Raw genomic sequence first — 25,429 nt, 5'->3', positions numbered from 1 at the left:
CTCGACCTCGGGGAAGCGCCAAGCCCCTTGCCTCAGCCGACGATGGAATGGCTGCTAGCCCTAACTCTGCTCAACATCTGGGAGAGGAGCCACGCAGGGATCAACCCTCACCAACCCCATAAGCTAACATGGACCCTAACGGACGGACAAACCCACACAACCCTTAATAGCACTACACATATTGCCCCAGTAAATACGTGGTGGCCAGACTTGTTTTTCGACCTGCGTGACATTTTTGGCACCAAACGTGGACGGCAGTATGACTACTCAGTCATGTCCAAGAGGGCCATAATCGACACCTCTCAAGGACATAGTGCGCAAGGGTTTTGGGCTTGCCCAGGGAACTTAAGAAACAATTGGAAAACCTGTGGCGGCCCAGACCGCTACTATTGTAGTAGTTGGAGTTGTGTCACCTCCAATGACGGGCCCCAACGGTGGGACGTAGAGAACAGGGATCTAGTCAAATTCTCTTTTAGGGACCCCCACAACCGGGTACCCCAGGTACGTGTCCAATTTAACCAAGACGCGGCACAAAAAGAGCGTGGTTGGTTATCAGGATTAACTTGGGGGTTCCAATTATATACAGGCCGTTGGGCATGGGCAGGACCTCATCCCGGCGGTCTTCTAACTATTCGACTATCGGTCGAAACAATCAACACTCAGGTAGGTCCAAACAAGGTACTGGCCCCTCCCGTCCCTACCAAGAACCCAGGTATATCAAGGGATAAGGACACCGCAGGAGGGATCGCAGGACCCCAGCCAAAGACCTCTGTAACTCTTTCGACACCTGCTACGCAGGCAACCGAAGACTCCTTGCGGAAGCTGGTGCGCACTGTATATGAGACCCTTAATGCCACCAGTCCTAACCTCACGACCTCCTGTTGGCTGTGCTATGATGTAAGGCCCCCGTTTTATGAGGCAATAGGACTTAACGCCACCTACAACGCCTCTAACAGTAAGAACCCCTCTCAGTGTTCATGGGGGGATCGTAAAGTTGGCTTAACCCTGCAACTAGTGAGCGGCAATGGGACCTGTTTAGGGAAAGTGCCCCAAGCTAAACAAAGTTTATGTGCCTCCATGAACAGCTCCCCTAGTTGGGAACGTGACACTAAGTGGTTAATCCCCAGAACTGATGGATGGTGGATATGTTCAAAGACTGGCCTCACCCCGTGCCTATCTACTTCGGTCTTTAATGCCGCCGATGAATTCTGTGTCCTAGTAACTGTGTTGCCCCGCATCCTCTATCACCCTGAGGAAAGCATATATTCGCATTGGGATGGTGACACAAGTACGAGAAGTAAGAGAGAGCCCATCACTGCTCTAACCATTGCCACCCTATTCAGCTTGGGGATAGCTGGAGCCGGGACCGGCATAGCTTCCCTGGCCACTCAACAATCAGGAATGACCTCCCTAAGGGCGGCTATAGATGAGGATATAGAAAGACTAGAAACCTCTATTAGTCATTTAGAAAAGTCGCTCACTTCTCTATCTGAGGTTGTGCTCCAGAATAGAAGAGGACTTGATTTATTATTCCTCCAACAAGGGGGACTGTGCGTCGCGCTAGGAGAAGAATGTTGTTTTTATGCTGACCATACTGGTGTAGTAAAGGAATCCATGGCTAAAGTAAGAGAAGGGTTAGCTAAAAGGAAACGGGAAAGAGAAGCTCAAGAAAACTGGTTTGAGGCTTGGTTTAATAGATCTCCCTGGCTCACCACCTTAGTATCTACCTTAGTGGGCCCGATTGTCTTGCTTGTACTCATTTTAACCTTTGGCCCTTGTATATTGAACAAGCTTATTAATTTTGTAAAAAAGCGCATTAATACCGTCCAGCTCATGGTCCTCAGACAACAGTATGAGAGAGTGGCTGCCCCTGAGGACCTCTACGGCTGGCCCGCACATGAGCAAGATTGCTCATTATGAACAACAAACAGGGGGGAAATGTAAGAGACTGTTAGCCTGAGAACTGCTATCTTAAGGTCAGGGTTAACGGCCCCTGGCTTGAAACACAACCTGACTGTAAATTCCAAGATGTGGGCAGTGACAGCGAGGAGACAAGCGGCCCTGTAGCTTATCTTATACTCTTTGAAGCTGTGTAAATCCTGTAGTTTATCATATACTCCTTAAAGCTGTGTAAGTCCTGTAGTTAATTGCTGTGTGCCTTTACGTCCTGCAGTATATCACATACTCCTTAAAGCTGTGTAAGTCCTGTAGTTTAATTACTCTGTGCCTTGAAGATGCTATATAAACCCTGGGTTTTTAGTGTTTGGGGTCCTTGTTGAAACCCGCTGTGTCGGGCAGATACTCGGACCCCAGCTAGCTGGAAATAAACCTCGCTGTGTGACTTGCATTATCGTGTGACTTCTGTTCACTTGAGGAGGGGTTGACTCCGGACCCTAACACCAGCAGCATGGCTTCCAATGGCAGGGAGGTGCCATCGTTCTTCCCTGGCAGAATAACCATGTGGCCTCTGTGGCTCACATTTATCTTTACACACCCTCTTCTAGGTTGTGAACTACCAGAGGAGTGGTTCCATTGCCCCATACACCCTTAGGTTAGTCACTGCAAGGAGACATGCAATCAATGCCATTTTCCCGGTGAAGATCCCTGACGTTCTTAAACAATGTGCCAAAGTCACAGAAGGGCCACAAGTGAGATTTTGAATCCAAGCCCATCAGATGGCATGGCTCCTGCCTACTTCGCTTAGTCACCCTAACCCACATTGGGGGTAGAGGAAGGGCATTTCAGGAAGAGGGAAGAGCATGAGCAAAGGCACAGAAACTTGGAACAGGATGGTTTGCTTCAGAAAATGCAAGCTATTCAGCACTGGCAGAGTCGTGTGTGAGGTGAGAGGATGGGGTGAGGAGGGATGGGGACTCAGTGGGACCCTCAGGGACTGTATTCTCTCACAGGGCAGGAGCTTGGAGACCCACCCAGCACAGGGTGGGAAAGCTTTGGTCACATGTTTTTAACCAGCTAGTTCACTCTGCAGTTTGGCCAGTTGGCTATGGGGTGGAGGATGGGGCCTTGCAGGCGGAGAACACTTAGAAGGCGTCCTGGCTCCATCATTCTTGTCTGTGAGGCTGGCAGAGTCACCACATATTTTGTTTCTGGCCCTCAGTATTCTCATCTGTAAAAGGAGACTAATGGACAATAACAACTTTTCACCAATTTATTAACCACCACGCCCCCGCTTACTTTATCTTCCCTCTAGACTGCAGTGGGGAGTTTTCATTTGCTGATGGACTTTGCTAATTATTCCCTTCACCACACCCCACCCACTTTTTGGGTAATCACAGCTAGCCAGCTCTGGGAGCCTCTAATTAGCAGAGGTATCACTCCCCCTCTTCAGTATCCAGGGCTGAGTGACTTCTCTGTCGAGGCCTTCCTTCCCACAAAGATGAGGTTCTGGCTTTAGGAAATATTGCTCTGGGGTCTAGGTAAACAGGCTGGGGACCCCAAAGTCCTTCTCATACCTCCAGCTTCCAGGCTCTTGGTCGGAGGGGCCCCTCCAACCCCTGGAAGATAACATGACTCACATTTGGGAGATGCTTTGAGGGCAGCTATAAATATTTGGATTTCATTTTTAAACTACTGTATTTTTTGGGGAAAGTATTGGATGCACAAGGGAACGACCCCAAAGCAGATGAACAGTGCAAGATCCCTAAGCCTCCCCGCTCCTCCTCCTCCCAATCCCTGCCCTCCTGCCCTTGGGCGCCTCTACGAGGGGTAGGTCGGGGTAGGTCGTGTGCAAACCAGCCTCCTCCTGGCTCCTTGGGCCCAAGCTTGCCCCATCTGGTCCACCTCTGCCAGAGGCGGCCGCCTGAGGGCCTGGCACAATAAGGAGATCCACCTCCAGGGTTGCCCCTGTCCTTCCCGGTGCCGCCTAGACTTTCGCCTGTCCCGAACGATGCACCAGACTCACACGTGGGAGAGCTGTTTTATTTACAAACGTTTTGAGATAATCATGCACGTGGTGAAAAATTCAAACAGTACAAAGCCTCTCTCCCACTCAAGACTCCCACTTCCCAGGCCGTTTCCTAGCTTCTCCCATCTCCTGGAGCGCTTCTGTGCACCTGGTACAACTCGCACCCCACCCATAACAACTTTTTAAAGGCATCAAATGCAAATGATTATATTCTAATTAATAGTGCTCTTCGCCTTTTTTTGGGTATTAACCGTGGGTCTATACACAGGCTTCCCTGAACGGCTGCACAGGACCCACGGTCACGGTCGCGTGTGCTGGGCACGCGGGTCAATTCCAGAGAGGAGCTCGCCCTCTTCTGGAGCGCGTGACCGGCGCCAGCGGTGCCACGGCCACCCGAGGTCTGGGAACCTCCCCCCCGCCCCCCGTGGTGCCGGGGCGGGTCCCCAGAGAGGCAATTTGCGGGAACTTTCCGGGCTCGCGCGCGCGCGGGGCATCCGCAGGTTGCCTTTGCAGAGTCTCCTTTTAGTTTTAAGGTCGCGAGTCGCGGTGAGAGACCCCACGAATGCGGGATAAGTGGGACCTGTAGACCGGGAAACCGAGGCCGGCGAGAGGACAGCCCCGCGCCCCGCCCCGCCCCGCCCGCGAGCCCCGCCGTGCCCAGACGCGCCCGCCCTGCCCCCGCCGCAGGCGGTCCCGGGTCCCGCCGCCCGCCCTGCCCCCGCCCCTCCCGCCCTCCGGCCGGCCCCCCTCCCGGGCGCGGTGCCCGTCCGCGAGGCGGCTCGTCACCGCCGCCAGGCCAATGGGCTGGGCCGCGCGGCCGCGCGCACTTGCACTCGCTCCCCGGTCCCTCCTGCTCGCCCCGACTCTGCTCTCCAGCCCGCGCCCAGCCGCCGCCGTCGGAGCCGCCATGCCGCCCGCGCGCGCCTGGTTCCTGCCGCAGCTGCTCCTGCTGCTGCTCGCGGCGCGCGTCTCGGCGCAGCCGCCCCGGGCCGGCCGCTCGCCGGCTGCCGTCGTGTGTCCCGAGCGCTGCGAGCCGGCGCGCTGCGCCCCTCCGCCGGGCCACTGCGAGGGGGGCCGCGTCCGCGACGCGTGCGGCTGCTGCGAGGTGTGCGGCGCGCCCGAGGGCGCCGAGTGCGGCCTGCTGGAGGGCCCGTGCGGCGAGGGGCTGCAGTGCGTGGTGCCGTTCGGGGTGCCCGCCTCGGCCACGGTGCGGCGGCGCGCGCAGGCCGGCCTCTGCGTGTGCGCCAGCGGCGAGCCGGTGTGCGGCAGCGACGCCAACACTTACGCCAACCTGTGCCAGCTGCGCGCCGCCAGTCGCCGCTCCGAGAGGCTGCGCCAGCCGCCGGTCATCGTCCTGCAGCGCGGCACCTGCGGCCAAGGTACCTGCCCCGCCTCGCCTCGCGCCGCGCTCCGGGGAGCTCCCGGGGCTCGCCATCCCTGCCCTGCCCTGCCCCCCGCGGGACGGACGGGCAGACCCAGGAGGCAGGGCGGCGTTGCGGGGTGGCCAGGACACCCCCTCGCTGGCAGAGAAGGGCACCGGCTCCCGGGGTGGCAGTGTTCCGCGGACCCGCTCTGAACCAAGCTTTGCGCCCTTCCCGGGGTCAGTTCCGCGCCTGGCGGGTGCCCAGCGCGCTCTGTCCCGCTGCCAGGGCGTCCCGCCTGGTGGCCTGCTGCTGGGTTCACTGCTGGGACCCACACAGCACCAGGGACAAAGGAGTCAGAAATGTGGGCATAAGGGAAGAGAGACGTTCTGGACTGGTAAAGGTGCTTTGTGTCGAGTAAGCCTGAGTAATGAGCCCTTGTGACTCATGACTGTCCCTTTCCCTCCCTTCTTCTTCTTTGCACCCGATCCCTCTCCCCCCTTTAAAATTAACTATGCATTCATTTTATTGCGGATCCTGCCCGTGACAACTTTATTTAAGTTTTTATTTGAAAGGGGCAGTGTTGCTCACCCCACCCCCCACTTTCTCCAGATGAAGTGCCTGGCGAGGCACCGCTTCCTACCATAGACCTTTCTTTCAGTGGCGGCGCTGCCTGCCTGGCTTCCCGTGTTTTGAGTTTACTCCACAAAAATGAAAGTGACTGTTTTTGAGTAAGCCCATCGGGGTTTGGGATCACTCCATCTGAGGGGCAGCGGTGATGGTCAGATTAGGGATGAGGAAGTGTACCCCTTCTCCCACCTTAGGCATCTTTTCTGTGTGAACAAGCTGGGTCCTGGCAGGCACGGTGGTGGTGATGATGGGGCCATGGGTGGAGAAATCTTCTATCTCGGGGAACTTTCCAAAGGGATGCTCCTTGTCTTCAGACAGAGAGACCGTGTGGAAAAACAATACGGAGTTCAGCCGTGGCCAGTGCAGCTTTGCAGGGATGGGACAGCCAGGCTTGGCAGTGTCCTTGGCTGCTGCCACACTCTGCCTCCTCATCGCTGGCAGTGCATGGAGAGGGGGAGAGGGTACCTGACACAGTTTGGTTCGCACTGAGAGGAAGGTGCAGAGCGTGTAGAACTCGGAGAGTGTGCATTCCAACACAGGAGCAGGGCGCCTGGTATCCACCCTCAGGAAACAGCCTCGTTAGAGGGGGGAGGAGAGTTTTGCTGGAGAGAGGTGACCTGCAGAGCCTGGGGACGGGCATGAACACGCACAGCTGTTGGTGCCCAGTCTGTGCCCCAGTCCTTGTGCCGGGGTGTTACTCGTGGAACCTCACGTGGCCTTTGCAGCCTCCCAAGGAGAGAGACTCTGCTCTCATTCCCATTTTACAGGTAGGGGAACTGAGGTTGAATTACTTGCCCAAGGCCACTCAGCAGGACGTTGAACCCAGACAGCCTACAGCTAGCTCCTTGCTCAATCCCGGGGCTGTGGAGGAGAGGTCAGGCAGGGTAAAGGAAGTTTCTGGAAGGCTGGGAAGTGCCTCCCAGGTGGAGTGGGGAACAGTCTGAGCTAAGCGTTGTTTGGGAGGTGGTGAATAGATGGGTGCTTTTGGGGACATTTGGGAAGTGCAGCAAGAGTGACCCAGGCTGGTCGCGCAGTCCCAGGGCCATAGAGGACGGGGGTGTGCTGTGTACTCAGGTGTTCTCTAACCAGAGCAGCTCACAGGAAACCTGGCGTAGGACTCGCCTAGCGGTGGGGTGCAGAACGTACCAGCGTACGGAGCCAGGGCTACTGCTGTAGTCTGGGTGTGACGTGATGACCTTAAAAAAAGCATATTGCATATTTTTGTCAAACACAAGCCAGCTGTTACTGTTTGTAGCCTCCCTGCACAGGGCCCTGAGTAACTGGCACCTTTCAAGCACCTAATTTATTGCCAATGAGGTGGAGTTCCTTAGCAAGCTTTGGAATTGGCAGTCATTAACAGTCATTGTGTGGAGAGAAACAGGTCCTCTCCCATTAGCGGTCAGGCCTGCAGCAGCCTCCCGGGAGAGCAGGCGAGGGGATAGCCACAGAAGGAAGAGTGTGGTGGCCCTGAAAGGAAGGAGAGACAGAGAAGGTACAATGCTGTTTCATCTTCCCCTCTTTTTTTCTGCAATAATTTGATGAGCTCTGTTTGTCTGTCTGCCTGGCCCATAGGAGTCACCTGATAGATATGTGGGTGGGTGAGGAATGAATGAATGAACGAACAAAACGAGATGCTTGAGAGATACAGCCATCCACTCTTCCATTAATGGAAGGCTTTACTTTTGCTGCCCCCCTCTGCCCTCATCTAATACTGTGCCCTTGACCTCTGGGAGGTGCCCTTGAGGACAGGAGCCTGGGAGCCAAGACTTCATTCAGCCCCAGCTCTTCCCAGGAGTGGATCACTTGACACCATTGTTAACTGAGGTGACCTGGCTGCCTGCTCTGGCTCAGAGGTTTGGCACGAGTGCTGTCTTAGCTGGCGGAACATGGGAGGCCTTTTGGAGGAGGGGCCGTTGGACTAGAGGCCTGAAGATGGAGCAAGCCACGCGAGGATGTGGGGAAGGAGCCCCTGAGGCAGGAGCGGGCCCACGATGTCTAAGATCCTTAGGAGGGTTTGTTTGGATCAGAGAGTCAGGACAAGGGGGGTAGCAAGTGGTGTCAGACGAGAAGTCCCTGGGCTGGCGAGCAGCCAGTTTTGGAAGTATGGTGGGTCTTTGGATGGTGGAATGCGTTGTTCTTTGAAAAAGAGCACTGTTATCTGTAAGCTGTTTAGCAGAGATTTTAGGGAGCATCGCTAATCATGGTTCTGGAAATGAAGGCAAATCTGTTTTAGAAATCCATGCTGCTGTCAGGGGTTGGATAGGAAAGTGTCTGGTTATACTAGAGAACAAAGGTCTGTCATCTTCCACTGTTAGCAGTTTAGATTAGTTTAAAGCCAAAGCGCTCTACTGGTCAAGAGAGTACCAAAGAGAAAGGAATTGCAATTGATAATATTGTCATAATACCATGTTTAGTGCCTGTTCTGTGCCCCGTTGACCCTCCTCACCATCCTGAGGGGGTGTGGCTGTCCTCCCCATGTTACAGCTGGGAGACAGAAGCCAGAACACCTTGTGCAGGATTTGAACCCCGTGCACCTGGTCCAGAGCCCATCCCTAATCACCATGCTGTGCTGTCGACAGAGAAACTGAGATTCTAAGCCAACCCCCCTAAGCCACAGCTAATAGCTGGAATCAGTGCTCCAGATGACTGTGGCCTTGAGATAAAACTTAGGATATTCACAGCTCTCACTGCGCAGGCACGGGAGTCAGAGGACATGGTTGTCCCTAGTTACCATCAGTGCAGCTCTTGCTAAAGAAAAGAACGGGGGGCTGGAGTAAAAATGGTTCCAAAGCAGAGCCCCAGGGCCCAGACATTGCAAAAGACCAGCCCGGGTGTGCAGCACTGAAGATTTCTGCTGAAAAATAGACAAGAAGCCAGGAAAAAGGCCTGAAAAAGACTCCCTAAACATCAGCAGTCTAGTCTGCTTCTCCTCCTAGTACACTCAGGAAAGCCCACCTGACCCCAAAGAGCATCCCAGACGAGCCCCGGGGTCTCCAAGCCCAGGGATGCCTGGTCATTGTCTCCCTTTGGGAGACAATGAGTCCCAAGGGGGGAAGGTCTTTGAAGGGGGAGGCCAGCCATCCATTCCTGGTGAGAAACTCCTGGCTAGGATGTGTTTTGAGCAGTTTATAAGGCTTTGTTCACTCTGATTGGTTATCTTCTTTGATTCTCTGTTGGTTTTGCTAAAGAGTCAAAATATGAAGGTTTTATAGAATTAGTAAGTTAACAGTGAAAGCCAAATGTTTGAGTAACTTCATTCCATTCAGAGCGCTGTAAGTAGGTTGCATTAGAACTTAAAATAACTGCCCTCAGTAAGCTATCATGGTGTGGACCATGAGCTAACTGTGGTCAGCCGCCCAGCAGCCTCGGGGCTGCGGGGCTGGATTCTGAGTCCATTTGGACTTGTGTGATCCTGGACGCAGTTCCGTGCCTTGGACTGAGAAGTCAGACTTTCCATGAGCTTATATTTTAAGTGAATAAATAGCTCTGGTCAGACTTCATTTGAAGAAGAAATCAAGCTTGGCAGGGGTTCAGGGCTCCTTGGGAGGCCAGCGGGGGTGGAGGGTCTGGTGGGCTGGTGACTGTCTCTGGCCCTTCCCAGGCTGTTACCTGACCAGGTGACCGGCCCCCAACTTCTCAGGGCCTCAGAAGTGAGCGGATTGGACCAGATGATCTCTGAGGTCCCTTCTCGCTGCACTGGTCTGTGATTCTTGTCAGAAAACCAATCTATGAAGAGTTGTGGTCACTCATCCCTATGTTAAAGACCAGGCAGGCTTCTTTAAGAGTTACTTCTTTTTCTTAAAATATTGATGGTCAAAGCCGAGGTTGGCATTGAATGCATGTGGCCCATCTTGGGCCTGGTTAACTGTATGTCAGCTTTGTGCCGACTGCTCAGAGACCCTGGATAACCACAGTGATGACATACCCACCCCCTAGACAGGAGCTTCCCAGGGGCCCCAAGCCTGGGCCGCAGGCGTCCTTGGAGTGAGATCCCTCTTGAACCGTTTCATGTTTCCTTTCCCACCTTCTCTACCTTTAAAAAAAGAAAGAAAGAAAATTAATACCAAACAGAGAAACTGAGACGTATAGCCATCCCATTCGCTTTTCCCAAAGGCTCCCTGAAGTGGCAGAGAAGTTTATGTGACCCAGTGCTGCTCCGTGACACGTGTCTAGAGCCACCGACAGACACCAGCAAGTACAACAAGCCTAAGGACAGAAATGAGTGGCAGTAAAGAAGCACATCAATTGTTGCCGGAAGGCGCAGAGTTCAGTTTTTGGAATCAGCGACATGAGATCCATTTCTAAGTTCATTTAGAACATTTATGACCACCTAGTATATATTCAGAAGTGTCCAGAAATAGGGAGTCAGAGGTGAGTAAGGCTTGGTGGTCCATGATCTCAAGGAGTTCATTGCGGGTCACGTAACATCTGGCTTTCTTACCGTGTGGCTTAATCTCTCCAAGTCCCAGTTTCCACATCAATAAAATAATAATAGAAGTAATAGTACATGCATACATACCTCATAGGGTTGTGGGAGGAAAGAAACACCTAATTATATGCCATGCTAAGAACTGTGCCGGATACATTACTGGAACTCAATCAATATAGCTGTAATAATAATAATAATTATTAATAATAATAAACCTCATCATCAAGACATCTAACCAGGAGTCAGCTCAGTGGAGGAAGTGCTGTCGTGATCTTGTCTCCTGGGGATAAGGTGGGTGGGTGGGCCTGTTAGAGGGAGATGATGATGCAGGAAGTGTGTCAGCTGGAGGCTGACTTGGAATTTGCCAGTAAATACGTTAGGAAAGGTTCTCCGGGCAGAAGGACACTGACACGACCTTGCCTGCCACCCTCTGAAATCCCCAGTGGTTGCCTATCACATCTGAGAAGTGTGTGACTCCTCTTGAATGAAGAAGTACAAGTCTGGAACGCCGGGTGTTTACAAATGTCATTAACCCTCCCAGGAGTTTGTGACCCTCAGGGGAGAGCAGTGTATGGAAGCCCTGACACCTTGACCGTTGCTTGGTTTGGTATCCATGCTTTGGGAATTCCTCACAAGGAAAGATTTGTCACATCTTTGGGGAAAAATAGTGTGGGATCCATGGATACCCTATTGTTTTAGATTCCGAGGACAAAGTGTCAATTAAGCATATTTCATAAAAACTGATCTCCACGTAGCGTGTGACAGCAGCTGGTCCCTCACCAGGAGACAATCATGATGGTCTCAGAGGACGTATTGTTGTGGCTGGAGTTTCTGATGATTTTCGAATTTGAATAAGCCCTGTCTTAATGAGTCAGAGCCTTGTGCAATATTTTCAAGCCTCGGGAAACATCTTTTTCATTAGTTGTGCAATCAAATCTCAAGAAGACGGCAGGCCTGCTTGTGTGATGAGCTGTTCTTTTCTCAGAATTTAGTGAGATTTGCACTAGAGGTCCTTTTCACATATTCTCAGGAGAGATTTTAGTGGGTCATCCAGCAGTTGAGTCATCTGGCACCCTGTGATCAGGAGAGCCCTCTCTTTGGTGCCAGTATTCCAAGTGGCAGCCACTGCTTGGTGGGGATGGATGGACCCGGAGAGTTCTGCCAGTTGAGGCTGCCCAGGCAGATACTGCCAGCTGGATACAAAGGAGAGAGGGCTTAGCATTCGGCAGTCACATCTGCCTTTCTCTGGCACAGAGTGAGCTAGCCTGGGGTAAGGGAGCAGGGGACAATCTTCTCCAGGACAGAACTGGACAGAACAATGACCCGAAGAGCTGCCACAGCTGGGAGCTCTCAGGGAGGTGGGCACTGTGCTGATTGTGTTATGGGCCTGCCTTGTTCTTTCCTCATTACCACTCACAGAGGTCATTTCCCAGCTGAGGAAATAAATGACGCTCCAGGAAGGGAATTAATTGTCCATGGCTACCCTGTAGGAAAAGGCACAGCCAGGATTGAACTCAAGTCTGTCTCATTCCCAAACTATTCTTGAGTCTTCTTTGACTTAGGTGTTACGTAAAGGCGTGTTGGGGGTCTCTAGCTATCCTTCTGTGACTGATTTCTAGCTCAGTCCTATTGTGGTCTGAGAACATATTTTGTATGGTTTCTGTTCTTTTAAATTTGTTAGCATGTGTTTTCTGGTCAAGAATGCGGTCTTTCTTGGTGAATGTGCCATGTGACCAGCAGAATATTCTGCTGTTGTTGGATGGAGTGTTCTGTAAACATGAGTTAGGCCTAGAGCATTGACAGAACTGCTTAGGTCTACTACCGGTATATCATCACTGGTTTTCTGCTTAGGTAGTCTTTCAGTTCCTGACAGGGGATGGTTAGGTCTCCTGAGTCTATTAGGAAGCCCTGAACTGCTGTCTCCTTTATGACTCATAGTGTTCGGGAACCTGGGTCCTAGCACCCCTTTGACCTTTTGGATGAGTTACTAACTCCCTCCAGCCTCAGTTTCCTCATCTGCAGCATGGGTATAATGACCTTGGAAGGACACTGTGAAGGTAAGGGGAGATAACGGGTGTGAAGGTGCTTTGTCAACGAGGAGTGCTAGAGCATTGAAGTTACAAGGAATTAGGATCTCTAATTGGCAATTCCAGACTCTTCCAGGACTCCTGGTTGAACCAGCACCAAACAGTGGAGCCAGAAGGATGGAAAAGTAATATGCTTTCTGGGTATCAGGACATGGGTCTCCACTGGGCATGTTCTCTTGTCCCAGTGAGACCTTGTAGCTCTTGGCCAGCGTGATGGAATTGTCCTCAAGCACTGACCCTCTGTTTCGGGGAGGCCAAAGGCAGAGTTCACTGTCATCATCTCCCAGGGCAGACGTTTGGTTCAAAACAGCAGTACTCCAATGATTATACAGAGCACACGGCAGCCTCTTATGCCTACATATAGGGAGCCCAGGCTCCTTCTGGGAGTCTGTGGTGTACGTTCTGAATGTCACAGCTGAGTTTCTGTTGAACATTTGCTGGTCAAGAAATGGCCTGAGTTGAGGTTCCTTAGATCTTAGCTTGACATTCTCCACCAGTTTGGCATTTTGGGCTCTGAAAAAATGTAGCCCAGTATGGTTCAGCCCTCACTGGGAAAAACCAAGTAGGAGTCTGATAACAGAACGGAAGGTCCAGGAGGTAGGGCAAGAATTGCAACCACTAGAAAGGAGCCACGTGCACTGATCCCTTCCTCTGTGGGGGTTCAGTAATGCTCTCATCCACAGTCTGTTCCCTCGGGATACCTTCACTGGTCAACCGTGTTCATCCTCCGTCCTCTGAAAACTATGTCTGTGCTCTATGTGCGGAAAACTGTTCTGCAGCTCGTCTCTGACCACATCAACGTCCCCATTTTCATGTTTTCTGGGAAACTGTGGACAAGGTGACCTCCTTCCCTGCAGAGACACTAGTGGCTGGCCAGCATCACCAACTGGCTTGTAGAGAATCTCAGAGCATGAAACCGGAGTGTGGAAGGTCCTTGCAGGTCCTTCAAGCCAACCCTTCACTTTACAGATGGGGAAACTGAGGCACCCAAAGGTAACACGACTGTCACACGCTGCCCAGCTCATCAGTGGGGGGGGGGCAGTGTGGACTCTGTCCTAAAGCCCAAGGCAGAGCCCAAAGCCCTTCCCACCTCAGCCACTCCTTCCTGGAACAGGCTGGGTGTTTGGGAGAGACCAGGGTCCACTCACGTGATTTTCCCGTGCAGCTGAGAAACACTGGGTGCTTTCACTTAGTCTCCCATTACAAAGTGATGCTAAGGAAAACTCACCCCGCCCCCAAATGATCTCTTTGGGTTGGAAGATGGCCTGAAAGCTATCCATATAATGACTGATTTCTCCTCTCAGAAGTTCTAAGCGCGTATTAGTGTCCTGGAGCCATAATTACAGGGCTCTTGCTGAAGGGGAAAGAAATCAGTATAAATATCATGGTGGACATGCCAGATAAATCAGGGCTGACATGCTTCAATGTCTTTCAAGCTGTGGTTAGATTTTCTCTGGGAGGAGTGCACCAAGTTTTCCTCTCTTAGCATAAAGCCCCCTTTTCATTTCTGTAACCGTTCTGTGTAGACATCATGGGCAATGCTTTCATACATTTGATGACATATTGTACTGTATCCGTTTTGTATAGTTACAGATATGTTCCACGATCCCACCATCATTCGAGCAGCTTTGTCATTTCTGTCCCGAGCATTATACCGCCGTGTGTTTAACTCCTCCCCTCTTTGTGTCTACCTGGACTATGGTCGCTATTGTAAACAGTATTGAAAGGAACGTTTTTATGTCTGCGGTTATTTCTGCATCTAGGGTTATGCCCTTGAGGTGGAGACTAAGTGCAGTGGCTGGACGGAACGCAAGGGCAGGACGTAGATTTTTCTTTATGGCCGTTGGTATGTATTGCCACATTATTCTCCAGCAGGTTGTACCCATATTCGTTGCCATCCGCTGTAGAATTATCACCCTCTTAACTCACCGAAAGCTGGGGCACCAAAAAGAAATTCCTCCAAAAGAAATCCTTCAGGATAAATGGAATAGTACCAAACCAGTCATTCTGCTCAGTTGGTAAATAACCTGGTCTGTCTTTAAGTTACTTTTATTCTCAGGTTGATCGCTTTTAGGAGATAAGCAATGTTTAGGGTAGAAGGAGCACTTTTACATTTTGGTTTTACCTGGGGATGGAGTTGTGATCACAGACTGTCTGACCTATAAAGGATGGTGTGGTTGGCAAGGAGCAGGGACCGGTGAGGGGACGTGAAGTCCCGAGGTCACAAGCCAGGCAGTGACAGAGAACCTGAGTTCCTGGACGCCCAGCACAGAGCTTTCTGCCTCCAGATGCCAGCTCTGTCCAGGAGGTAGGAGGAGGCCAGACGGTTTTTGTTTGTTTTGAAAAGTGAAGAGTATATTTATTCAAATTTTTTGTATATATAAACAGAAATATAACATGAACCACATACATTAAATCCAGTTGTCTACTAGCCACATTAAAAAAGTAAAAAGAAACAAGTGACCTTAATTTTTTTTTTTATGGCAGTTTTTTTGAGATATAATTCACGTACCATAAAATTTACCCTTTTAAAGTGTACAATTCAGAGTTTTTATATCTTCAAAGAGTTGTGCAACTATCTAATTATCTAACTACCACGATCTAATTCTAGAACATTTTCATCACCCCAAAAAGAAACCCAGTACCCATTAGCAGTCGCCCCATACCTCCCCTGTGCCCAGCCCTAGGCAACCACTAATGTGCTTTCTGTCTCGATAGATTTCCCTACTCTGGACACTTCACAGAAGTGGAATCAAATAACACGTGGTCCTTTGTGATGGCTTCTTTCACTCAGCATAATGTTTCTAAGGTTCGTTTATGTTGCAGCAGGTATCAGTGCCTCATGCCATTTTGTGACCGAATAATATTCTTGTGTGTGATACAGGAAGACCAGACTTTATTTTTTTTCTCCTCTCCGTGATGGGGAATCCTAACCCCAGCCACAAAAGTCACTTTGAAAGTCTAAACTGCTGAGGCGGCATTGACTTATATCGGAAGAGACTGGAGGACATGACACAGGGAGCCAGCTTTGAAAATAGGAATAGTCTATGAGGATAGGAATCCTGCACTGAAAGGAAAAGATCGGGAAATGCCCTTTTCAGATTTGTTAGATCATATATCATTTCAGGGAGCTGGAAAGGCTGTTGGCAATGGTCTAGCCTACCCTCATCTTACTGATGAGGTAACTGAGGCCCAGAGAGGGGAAGTGGCTTGTCTTGGTCTCAGCGCCCACTTTTCACTTCTTACTTGAACCAGATTCTTTTTGGCTTTGGTCTCAGTTCTACACGTGTCCTTCATCCTCCTCCTTGTATCTCAGGCATAGTGCTCGTCAGCAGATGGATGCAGGGGACCTCTCGGGAAGAACTGTCCTCTTCCTGGCTTCGCTGTCACCTTATGTACCTCCCTCTACCCTCTAGTCTCCTTTTCCCCAAACCCCAGGCCATCCCTCCTCGACCATGGGCCTGTGGGAGGGTGGCTGATGACAGACTCCTTAATAAACTGAACCTTTGGGCCCCTCCCCACTTTGGCAGGAGCATGTGGGTGCCTGAACTGCCTTGGCCACTCCAGACATAACAACCAGGAGCAGTCGGAGCAGGAAGAGAACCTAGCTGAGAAATCTGGGAAGGTCAAGACCGGAGCCAGATGCTTATCGAAAGGAAAGTTAATAGTGTTTTTGTGGGCTGAGCAGTCAGCCGTTTCCCTAAAGATAGCAATAGACACATGTCGGAGGTTCAGGAGACTTCTGAAACAAAGCCGTATGGTGGAATTGATTGGAAACATTTTTTTTCTAATATATGAAATAGGTCAGCAAAGACTGTCAAATCGGCAGTGCTGACCAAACCCAAGCTGTGCAAGCAGGGGACTTTTCTTTTTTATGTTTGGCCAATGAGACTGAAAAGGGACTATCAGTGACAGACACCTTTAAATACACAAATCTGAAAAGGCACCTTTTCCCAGGAGAGGTGAAGTTGCAGAACTGGGCGGTGCCTGTGACTGCACATGTAGGGGTTTGCAGCCAACTGGCCAGGAGCCCCCCAAAGCTTGTTGCTAATTGGGCGAGACTGTCTTAGACTTGTTTGGGTCAATTTCTCTGCTTCTTCACGTCACCTGCCCAGTCTTTTTTAGCACCATCTGCTGCAGCCTTGGCCCAGCCCCTACAAACAGTTACTTGCTCAGGACACATGGAGATGGGGACAGACCTGCAGTCTGAGGTCTGGCATCTGGCGGGCTTTTCCCACTCTGAGCGTCTGGGAGACTGCACCGGAAAGAGAAGGGCTGCCAGCGCTTGAAGTGCCAGTGTGGGCTGGAAACCGAGGCCAGGCTCCCAAGCTCCGCCTCTCCTTCCTCTTTTATTCTTTATGAGGAAAGAAATAGGTCACACGTAACTCTCCTGAATTTTATTTCTTTATTTCCTCGCAAAAGACAGAGAGTATAGTAGTTCCATTCAATTTTGAACCTTAAAAAAATAATGCCAGTTGCTACTTGTGAATTCAGTTTATTTGAACAAGAATAGGTCGCAGAGCCTTTGGCCGTGGGAAGCTTGACACCAAAGCTGTGTCTTTTCTGTCTTGTACATTCTTCCTTAGATTTGCAGAGGATCTTCAGGTTTATTTTAGACCTCCGTCTGCTGCCTTGGCCACAGCCAAGGGACGCCTCTCTCTTTCCTGTGCGTTTTCTCTACAGTAACACACGGGCCTCTCTGTGCCCAGGCCCCCAGTGGCCTGGAATTTGCCGCCACAGCACCGATTAGAATAGGGGTCTGGTTTCCTGGAATGTGCAAAGTCTAGCTTCTGTTTCTGCTGCCGCCACGCCCCGGACCAGTGCTGGACCAGCCTCCGGGTTGGAGCCATTGCTGACAAGTTTCCTTGGAATTTAATGGAGTGGGACATACAGAATACAGTCACTCAAACTGAAAACACGGAGAAAATGAGTCTTGTGGGACGTCTTTGCTGCAATCGCTGAGTTATGCTTTTTTTTTTTTCCTCCGCAGGCAACCACTCGTGCAAATAGGAAGCCCTATCCCCTTTGCACTTCAGGTCTCATTACCCATTAGGAACCTGTCTAAATTGATTTCTCTCTTGATGCTCAGGGAGAAAGTAGTCCAAGTTCACTGCATGAGGATGAAGCCATGCTTCTTTGCCTTCCTGGCTCCCTTAAATGCAGCTCGACTACCTCCTTGCCGTCCCCCACCCCTTACCCCCAGCCCCCAGCTGGTCTGGCCTTCTCCTGTGCTTCTCACAGTAATTCTCAAATTCATCATGCAGCCTCACAAAGAAAGCTTTTCTTAGTGAAAAATCATCCCCCTTGCCCTCCCTGAATGTGGACCAGCACCTCTCCCAGCTCCACGGTGTCAGGTTAGTTAACCACCTGCCTCCTGGTCTGGTCTCCATGTGCCTACACACCTGGGACAGGTGTCCCGCTCAGCCAGAGTTGTGGAGCCTGAATTCCAGTTCTGACATCAAAAGGCCTAATGTGGGGCCGGCCCGGTGGCTCAGGCGGTTGGAGCTCTGCGCTCCTAACTCCGAAGACTGCCGGTTCGATTCCCACATGGGCCAGTGGGCTCTCAACCACAAGGTTGCCAGTTCAATTCCTGGAGTCCTGCAATGGATGGTGGGCAGCGCCCCCTGCAACTAAGATTGAACACGGCACCTTGAGCTGAGAGCTCCCAGATGGCTCAGTTGGTTGGAGAGCGTCCTCTCAACCACAAGGTTCCCTGTTTGACTCCCACAAGGGATGGTGGGCTGCGCCCCCAGCAATTAGAAAGGGCAACTGGACCTGGAGCTGAGCTGTGGCCTCCACAATAAGACTGAAAGGACAACAATTTGAAGCTGAATGGCACCCTCCACAACTAAGATTGAAAGGACAACAACTTGACTTGGAAAAAAGTCCTGGAAGTACACACCGTTCCCCAATAAAGTCCTGTTCCCCTTCCCCAATAAAATCTTTTTTTACAAAAAAGGCCTAATGTGGCCGGCAGTGTGGTGGGGACCCATGGTTTCAGCCTGAAGCTCAACATTCCAGGTCTTGTCTTCCACCATCACAGTGACTGGCCATTGCAAGCTCTCTGTATCAGGTGGCTTTGGCCTGTAGCCATCTCAAGCTCTCTGCTTTGTCTCCCCCTGTTGTTGAACCCCCACTCCTTAAGAAGTGTGGGGAACCTTTGGCTCAGGGCATGCAGTGCTGGGAAGTAAGGGAGCTCTGGGCCGAGTCCTGGCTGCATTCACTCCCACCCTCCCTCCCCTGCCCCTCTATAAAGGTGCTGGATTGTGAATGGAGCAGAGCAGGTGAGGGCAGGCCCTTGGGTGCATGCAACTGATGTGCCTGGAGGGTAATTTCCTCCTGGGGTCCCCTCTACATTTGGACCTGGCTTTACTTACCCAGCAAGTAGCCTCTTTGTAGTTACTTTTAATCTAGCCATGTCAGGGACAAAGAAATATTCAGATGTGACCCTTGGACCATCAAAACATGAAGAAGAGGACAGCCTCCCGCTACACCCCCATGGCAATAACTGCTGGGGTGTCACTGGATTCTGGGCCTGAGTCTAGGCTGGTACTTGAAGAATGGGGTTGGGATTCCTGCTTGGGGTTTTGGGGCTATGGGAGGGTAGCTGATGACAGTTGAGGAGTATGACCAGACCCCTTTAAGCAACTGAACCATTCCCAAAGACGATTTAAAATTTTCATGACACCCAGTAGGGGTCTGCTGTGGTTGCTTCTTTACACACGGCTTCTGAGGCAGTAGGAGCCTGGCTGGCTGTGTCTACTGGCGGCCGGGGTGTGTTTCCCAGGGCTTTTGGGTGGGACTTTGAGTCTACAGAAGTGGTGGCTCCAAGCTGGCATCTTAGCGGTATTTCCCTGGGTTGTTCATGGTCAGGAAGGGGTCTCCTGGCTCTTGAAGTGAAAATGGGAAAATGCTTTCCATTAGCGTTTCTTCATTTTCAACCTCTGTACCATGCATTTTGTGCCCTTACTTTTGAAAGAACTTTATTGCTTTTGTCACTTGTGCCCAGGCCACAGAACAGAAGGAAGCGAAGGGCTGGACTGGAAGCGTTAGGGCAATGAAGGAAAGTGTGGGAGGGTGACCTGTCCCTTACTGACCTGCCACACGCCGTCCCTTGGCCAGCAGACACTGGCCGAATCCAGTTTCTTTGTGGCTGAGTTTCTTTCCTCGCATTTCATCCTTTCCCCTGAATCCTGCCAGCTGTTGGAACTGGGCTGTGCTAGGACTTATAGTCTTTAAAATACCAATGTCTTTGCTGGAATTGAAAGTTGAAGAAATTAGGGGGAAAGGCATGAGTGAGTTCTTGCCTGTCTCCGTGAGTGCCAGGAGGGACCAGGAAGCCACCGCGTTGGTCGAGGCTCCTCATTTTCACGTTGAGGAATCTTCAGCACAAGGGGCTGGCTGGAGGTGGTGTGAGCTGTGCCCTGCACCTTAGATCACGAAGGCAGAAAGCGGGTGGCGGCTGCCTCCCTGCTCGCGGGGTGCGGTCAGCCCATACAGGCTGCCTGTGGGCACCTGGGCATGACCCGCTTACTGCAGCATCTCCGTCAGCTCCTGAGCAAGGTGTGCTGCTTTTCACACGTCACCTGCACTTTGGGTTTTGAATTAAATGAGTCTGTAATGCAGGCAGGGCTGGTGTCACGGTAGTGCCACCTGTGTGCAGTCCCACAGGGCTCTGTGCTCAGAAGGGCCTGCACCTGGTTTGATGCTGTGCTGTGACCATCTTGGAATTCTTAATAATTTTGGAATAAGGGGCCCCCCCACATTTTCATTTTGCACTGGGCTCTGCAAATTATCTAGCGGGTCCTGCATGTAGGACAGTGCATTAAAATGCCAGTGATTTGATCAATCTGCTTTTGTAGCTGATTTGAATTTTGGGAACATGCTGTTCCCTCTGAATAAAGGAGGATTTATTTCTTTTCCCTCAAATACACTGAGTTGTTTTCCAAATTCGTCCTACTTATCAACTCTGGTGAGAAATTGGATTGCACGATTGTTCTTGCTGGAAGCGAAGGTTGGGTTTTTAATCCTGAGTCCTGGCCCTGAGTTCTCAGGCCCGGAAGTGGGAAGCTGTTCCCACAACTCCATGGGCTGCAGGGGGCTGGAGGCTGGGGGAAAGGGCTGGGACCTGGAAGGGAGGCCACAGATGCAGAGCGAAGAGCTCCAGCTTGGAGCCAGACAGATGGGGTGAGAGTCTCCTGCCTCTGCCGCTCGCCAGCTCTGGGCCTCTGAGCAACAAGCTTTAACCTCTCTGCCTTACTTCTCGGGTCCTCCGTTTTTCCATCGTTTTGTAGACTGGGGATAAGGTTCCCTGTGCAGGATTGCAGGAATAATTCGAGATAGTGTTTATTCATTGCCTAGCATTGTGCTTAACACATAGCAGATGCTCAATAAATGAGTACTATTCTTCTTGGTGATATTCTAGGCAGGAAGAATAGTAGGTGTGTGAGTGCAAGCTGGTGGGGTGGAGTGTAGTGTGTTTGGAGAGGTTTGCAGGAGTGGAGAGTGTGCATTAAGGAGTCTTGGGAGACAGGTGGGGACCCAGAGCCATGTGATGGCGTTGTGGGTCAGGTAGAAACTGGGGAGGCTGCAGTAAGTTCATGCACCCCAAGTGGCAGTTGTGAGTCGGGGAGACAATGACAACAGGCCAGACCTGCCTGAATTAGAATGTAGAAGTGGGACTCTTAGAAGTTTCTGAAGTGTGGGAGGAGCCGCGTGCGGTGTTGAAATGCATCTGGGAGGAGGAACGCAAGCTGAGAGCTGGGAGGTGACAGCCCCGTCCTGGCCTCCAGGTGGGCGTGCGTTTTAGTGCTTTCTGTGCACCCTCTCACTGAGGACTCCCAGCCACCCAGAAGGAGGTGGTGTTAGCTCCAGATTGCAGAACGGGAGACAGGCTCACACAGAGAAGGCCACTCCCTGAACTAACACAGCTGTAAAGGGCAGAATCGGGATTTGAGGCCAGGTCTGGCTCTGAAGTCATTCTGGCAGTCACAAGGAGTCTTGGGACCTTTCTCAGCCTCCCTGGCCCCGCTAGGAATATCTGAGGTTGCAGTCAGCGTGGCCTTCCCCTCTATCCCCATCTCTCTGAGTTTGTGAACCAGAGTGGCTTGGCCAACCCAGTGGGAGAGGGTGGGCAGCTCCGTGTGGAGAAGGGGCAAGGAGTAGAGCCAGGCACAGGGGCACAGCATCCGGGTCTAATGCTAGGACCACTGGAGCCAGGTCTGGGGCAGCTGCAGACTGGTGCAGGGAGGGGGCTGCCCTGAGCGTCCCCTGGGCCTGCCAGGCAGGGCCTTCAGGGCTCCCCTGGTCCTTCTAAAGCAGAGCCCTCCCACACTGGCCATGGTGACTGCTCAGTGATGGAGAGTTCTGGTCGGCCGAGGCAGCGTGCCCTGTAGGTGTTGTTCAGGGGTCCTGCTGGCATGGCTCAGGTGTGCCCCCTCACACTGTGAGTCAGCTGTGTGCTCCAGAGGGCAGGGAGGCGTGGGGCCTGGGCCTCCTACCTGGGCAGGAATTGTGCAGGCGTTATGGGATCTGACAACTTGTGCAGGTTGGGGGATCCTCTGTAAGAAAAGACAATTCAAAATGATGACCACAACAATAGGCATGGAAATAATTTTTTATTTAGCTTGAAAAAAAGAAACTACCACAAATTACAAATTTTAAAAAGTGGACAAATACCTTGTTTCCCCGAAAATAAGTCTTAGCCGGGCCATCAGCTCTAATGCGCCTTTTGGAACAAAAATTAATATAAGACCCAGTATCTTATATTATATTATCTTATATTATATTATATTATATCATTTTATACTGGGTCTAACAGTAAAATAAGACCAGTTCTTATATTAAGTTTTGCTCCAAAAGATGTATTAGGGATGATTGTCCGGCTAGGTCTTATTTTCAGGGAAACACGGTACTACAATCTCCACAAAAGCCAGAAAAATGTCATGATGTTGTTATTAACCACCAGATACACTGTCATCTCTAAAATACTTTACCCCCTATGTATTTTTTCTGTGACTCTTTGATCACCTTTTCACATAACAACGATTTTGTAATATTTCCTATGGAGAGAATAGAATTAATAATGTATTGTTGTTATTGTTGTTATTAATGCAGTCTTTCCCCGAGCACATTTCTCCACTACCCACATACTTCCATCACCATAATCCACACAACATCTGGCCTGCATGAGGGGAGGGGGCAGGGCGGCAGTAGGAGTATCCCTGGCAACCATTTATTTCTCTACCAGGATAGATCAGTTACTTCATTAGACAGAGAAGTGACTTCACAGCACAAAAACGTATGTAATTAAACCCAAAGAAAACGATTCCCCAGTATTCATTCCACTTTAGCCATATCCCCAAATAGCCACAGCCATTCTGATAGGACCCGAGACGTGTGACAGAGGGAAGGAGACAGTGGCCTCAACCAACTGCAATTAAAATGTTTTACTTCTACTAATTTTTCAAAAGCACCTGACAACTGAATGCTTCGCCTTGGACCCTCGCAGGGCAAACAGACTGCTCTTGGCTGAAACTTTGTTTACCTTCTGTAAATGCACTTTTGCTCTGAACTACTGCAGTCGTACAGGGTTTCAGGATTATCCACTGGAGAGAGTCCAATAGACAGCAGGTAGAGATTCCCAAATTTCATGGTTGGTGCACCCTTAGTGTCTCAGTAATTTTTTCATGGTACCCCCTAGACCAAAAGAAATATCTAACAGTTCCACCTATCAAGTGATGAGGCCCGAACAATTTAGTAAGTATTTGTGTCCCTACAGCATAGTTCAAAGTTATTTAGTAATCACAATTACTTACGAATAGGACCTATGTACCTATTGGGTGCCATACAGTCTCTCAAATCTTGGAATCAGATTGGACACTGCCACCCTCATTTCCACTTCAACATTAATTTTTGTACAGTACTTGCTTTTAATCACAATTACCACCAGAAATCCAAATTCATAAGGATATGCAGTCATCAAAAGGACTACAGTGAGATCTGATGTTGAAACTTTGAACTACCTACAGCTAGTTCTCAAGGTGTCTGACAGATATTAAGTATCACTGTATTTCCCCAGGAAATTTGAAATATCCTGCAAACTTGCTGGGGTGGGTACTCTGGGGTGCCTTAGGGCCCAAGTTTGAGAGCCATGACATTAGGCCCAGAAAGACTTGCTTCTCTCTCTTTCCTGTTGCACATCTAATTTTCACCTGATATTTTTGCCTTAAAAATGAAAAACACACACGTTTTGATGCATTCAAAGCACATGTCCAGTTCTGTAGTAAATTTTTGATTCTTAGTCCCCTCGTGATTTTCATTTTCACTGCAACACATTTTCTTCAATGTGATAGTGTCTGTCAAGCACTTTTCTTAGCGTCTGGCTTTTTTCAGTAAACACTTAGTAATGGAAATGTCTCTTATTCTAATTTTGATATTAATTATGCAAGTCTGTCAACACTGTCTCTCCTCCTACAAGGAAGTTGTTGAAAGTCATTAAGAAGTATTATCTGTAATACTCCAGGGATGATGGATTCCAAGGAAGCAATTTTGTGGAGTTGTGAGCTTGACTCGTAGTTTGTAGAGAGGAGAGATGAATCATTTATTATCTTTGGATGGAAACCTGCCAATTTAAAAACTCATAAAATTATAGGAAATATTAATGGGTCATTTGTTGTGTTACAAACCAGTAATGATAAATGTTTATTAGCTAAGTGGAAAGGTCTATCTTTAAAATGTTGTGACTCATCATTCTACTAATTCCAGTGACTTAGACTTTTTCTGTTTAAAATAAAATCTCATAGGTCTTTCAGTTTTCTCTTTTTGAGAATTATTTTGTATATCATAGGTTCTTTGCTTTTCACATACATTGTAGAAATAGATTATCAATTTCTAGAAAAACTCCTGCTGGGATTTTCATTGGGAGTATGTTTCAATCTTTAGATCAATTTTGGGAGAATTGATAGCTTAGCAATAGGGAATCTTCTGACCATGAGTATTGTATCGCTCTCTATTTATTTAGGTCTTCTTTAATTTATTTCAGCAGTGCATCGTAGCTTTCAGTGTACAGGTCTTGTACATATTTTGATAAATATTTCCCTAAGTATTTAATATTTTTGTTATAATTGGTATTTTCGAAATTTTATTTTCCAATTGTTTATTCCTAATCCACAGCAATACAATTGACTGTGTATATTGACCTGTTATCCTGTGGCATCGATCAACGCGCTTATCCTAGGTAGTATATTTATAGTAGATTCCTAAGCTTTTTCTGTGTGGACCCTATGTCATCTGCAAATAAAGACAGTTTTATGTTCTCCTTTTTAATATCTACATCTTTAATTTCTTTTTCTAGCCTAATTATCCTGTCTAGGACTTCAATAAAACGTTGACTAGAAGTGGTAAGAGTGAATGTCCTTGCCTTATTCCTGCTGTTAGAGGGAGGGAAAGCAGTTTTTCACCATCAGGTATCATGTTTTAGGGTTTTTTTTTGTTTTTTGGGTTTTTTTTTTACTTGATACCTCTTATTAGGATGAGAAAATTTTCTTCTATTTCTAGTTTGATGAGTGTTGTTTTTTTTTTGTCACAAATGGGTGTTCAGTTTTGTTGGATCGCCTTTTTGCATTTATTGAGATGATCCTTTGGACTTTATTCTTTACTGTGTTAATATGGTAAATTACATTGTTTGGTTTTCAAATGTTAAATCAACATTATTTATCCTTTCCTGGGGTAAACTTTACTTGGTCATGATATATTATTATTTTTATTATATTGCTTAATTCTGTTTTCTAAAAAATTGAAGGATATTTATTCTATGTTAATGCTGGATATTAATCTATAGTTTTCTTCTGTCTTTTGTCTAGATTTTAAATTAGTGTAATGCTGAGTTCCTGAAATAAGTTGAGGCATTGTTTCCCATCTTCTGTTTTTGGGAAAAGTTTGTAAAATGTTAGAATTTTTTTTTTTTTTTTTATTAAATATTTGGTAGAATTCACCA

At 49.4% G+C, this 25,429-nt stretch overlaps 1 protein-coding gene across 1 annotated transcript in view; it reads left to right on the top strand.

Annotated features, from left to right (window-relative positions):
- Positions 1–4,683: 4,683 nt before the first annotated feature.
- The window catches only part of HTRA1 (HtrA serine peptidase 1), a 49,949-nt gene continuing 29,203 nt past the window's right edge, over positions 4,684–25,429 (top strand). Inside the window, exon 1 of the mRNA XM_081074165.1 lies at positions 4,684–5,304. Within this exon, the coding sequence (XP_080930291.1) occupies positions 4,725–5,304 (580 nt within the window). The 5' untranslated portion in view covers positions 4,684–4,724. The remainder of the gene's footprint in view (positions 5,305–25,429) is intronic.

The sequence above is a fragment of the Rhinolophus hipposideros genome (assembly GCF_964194185.1).
Source record: "Rhinolophus hipposideros genome assembly, chromosome: 15".
Taxonomy (NCBI): Eukaryota; Metazoa; Chordata; class Mammalia; order Chiroptera; family Rhinolophidae; genus Rhinolophus; species Rhinolophus hipposideros.
Note: the sequence above shows the minus strand (reverse complement) of the source record. Positions and strands in the feature narration are given on the sequence as shown.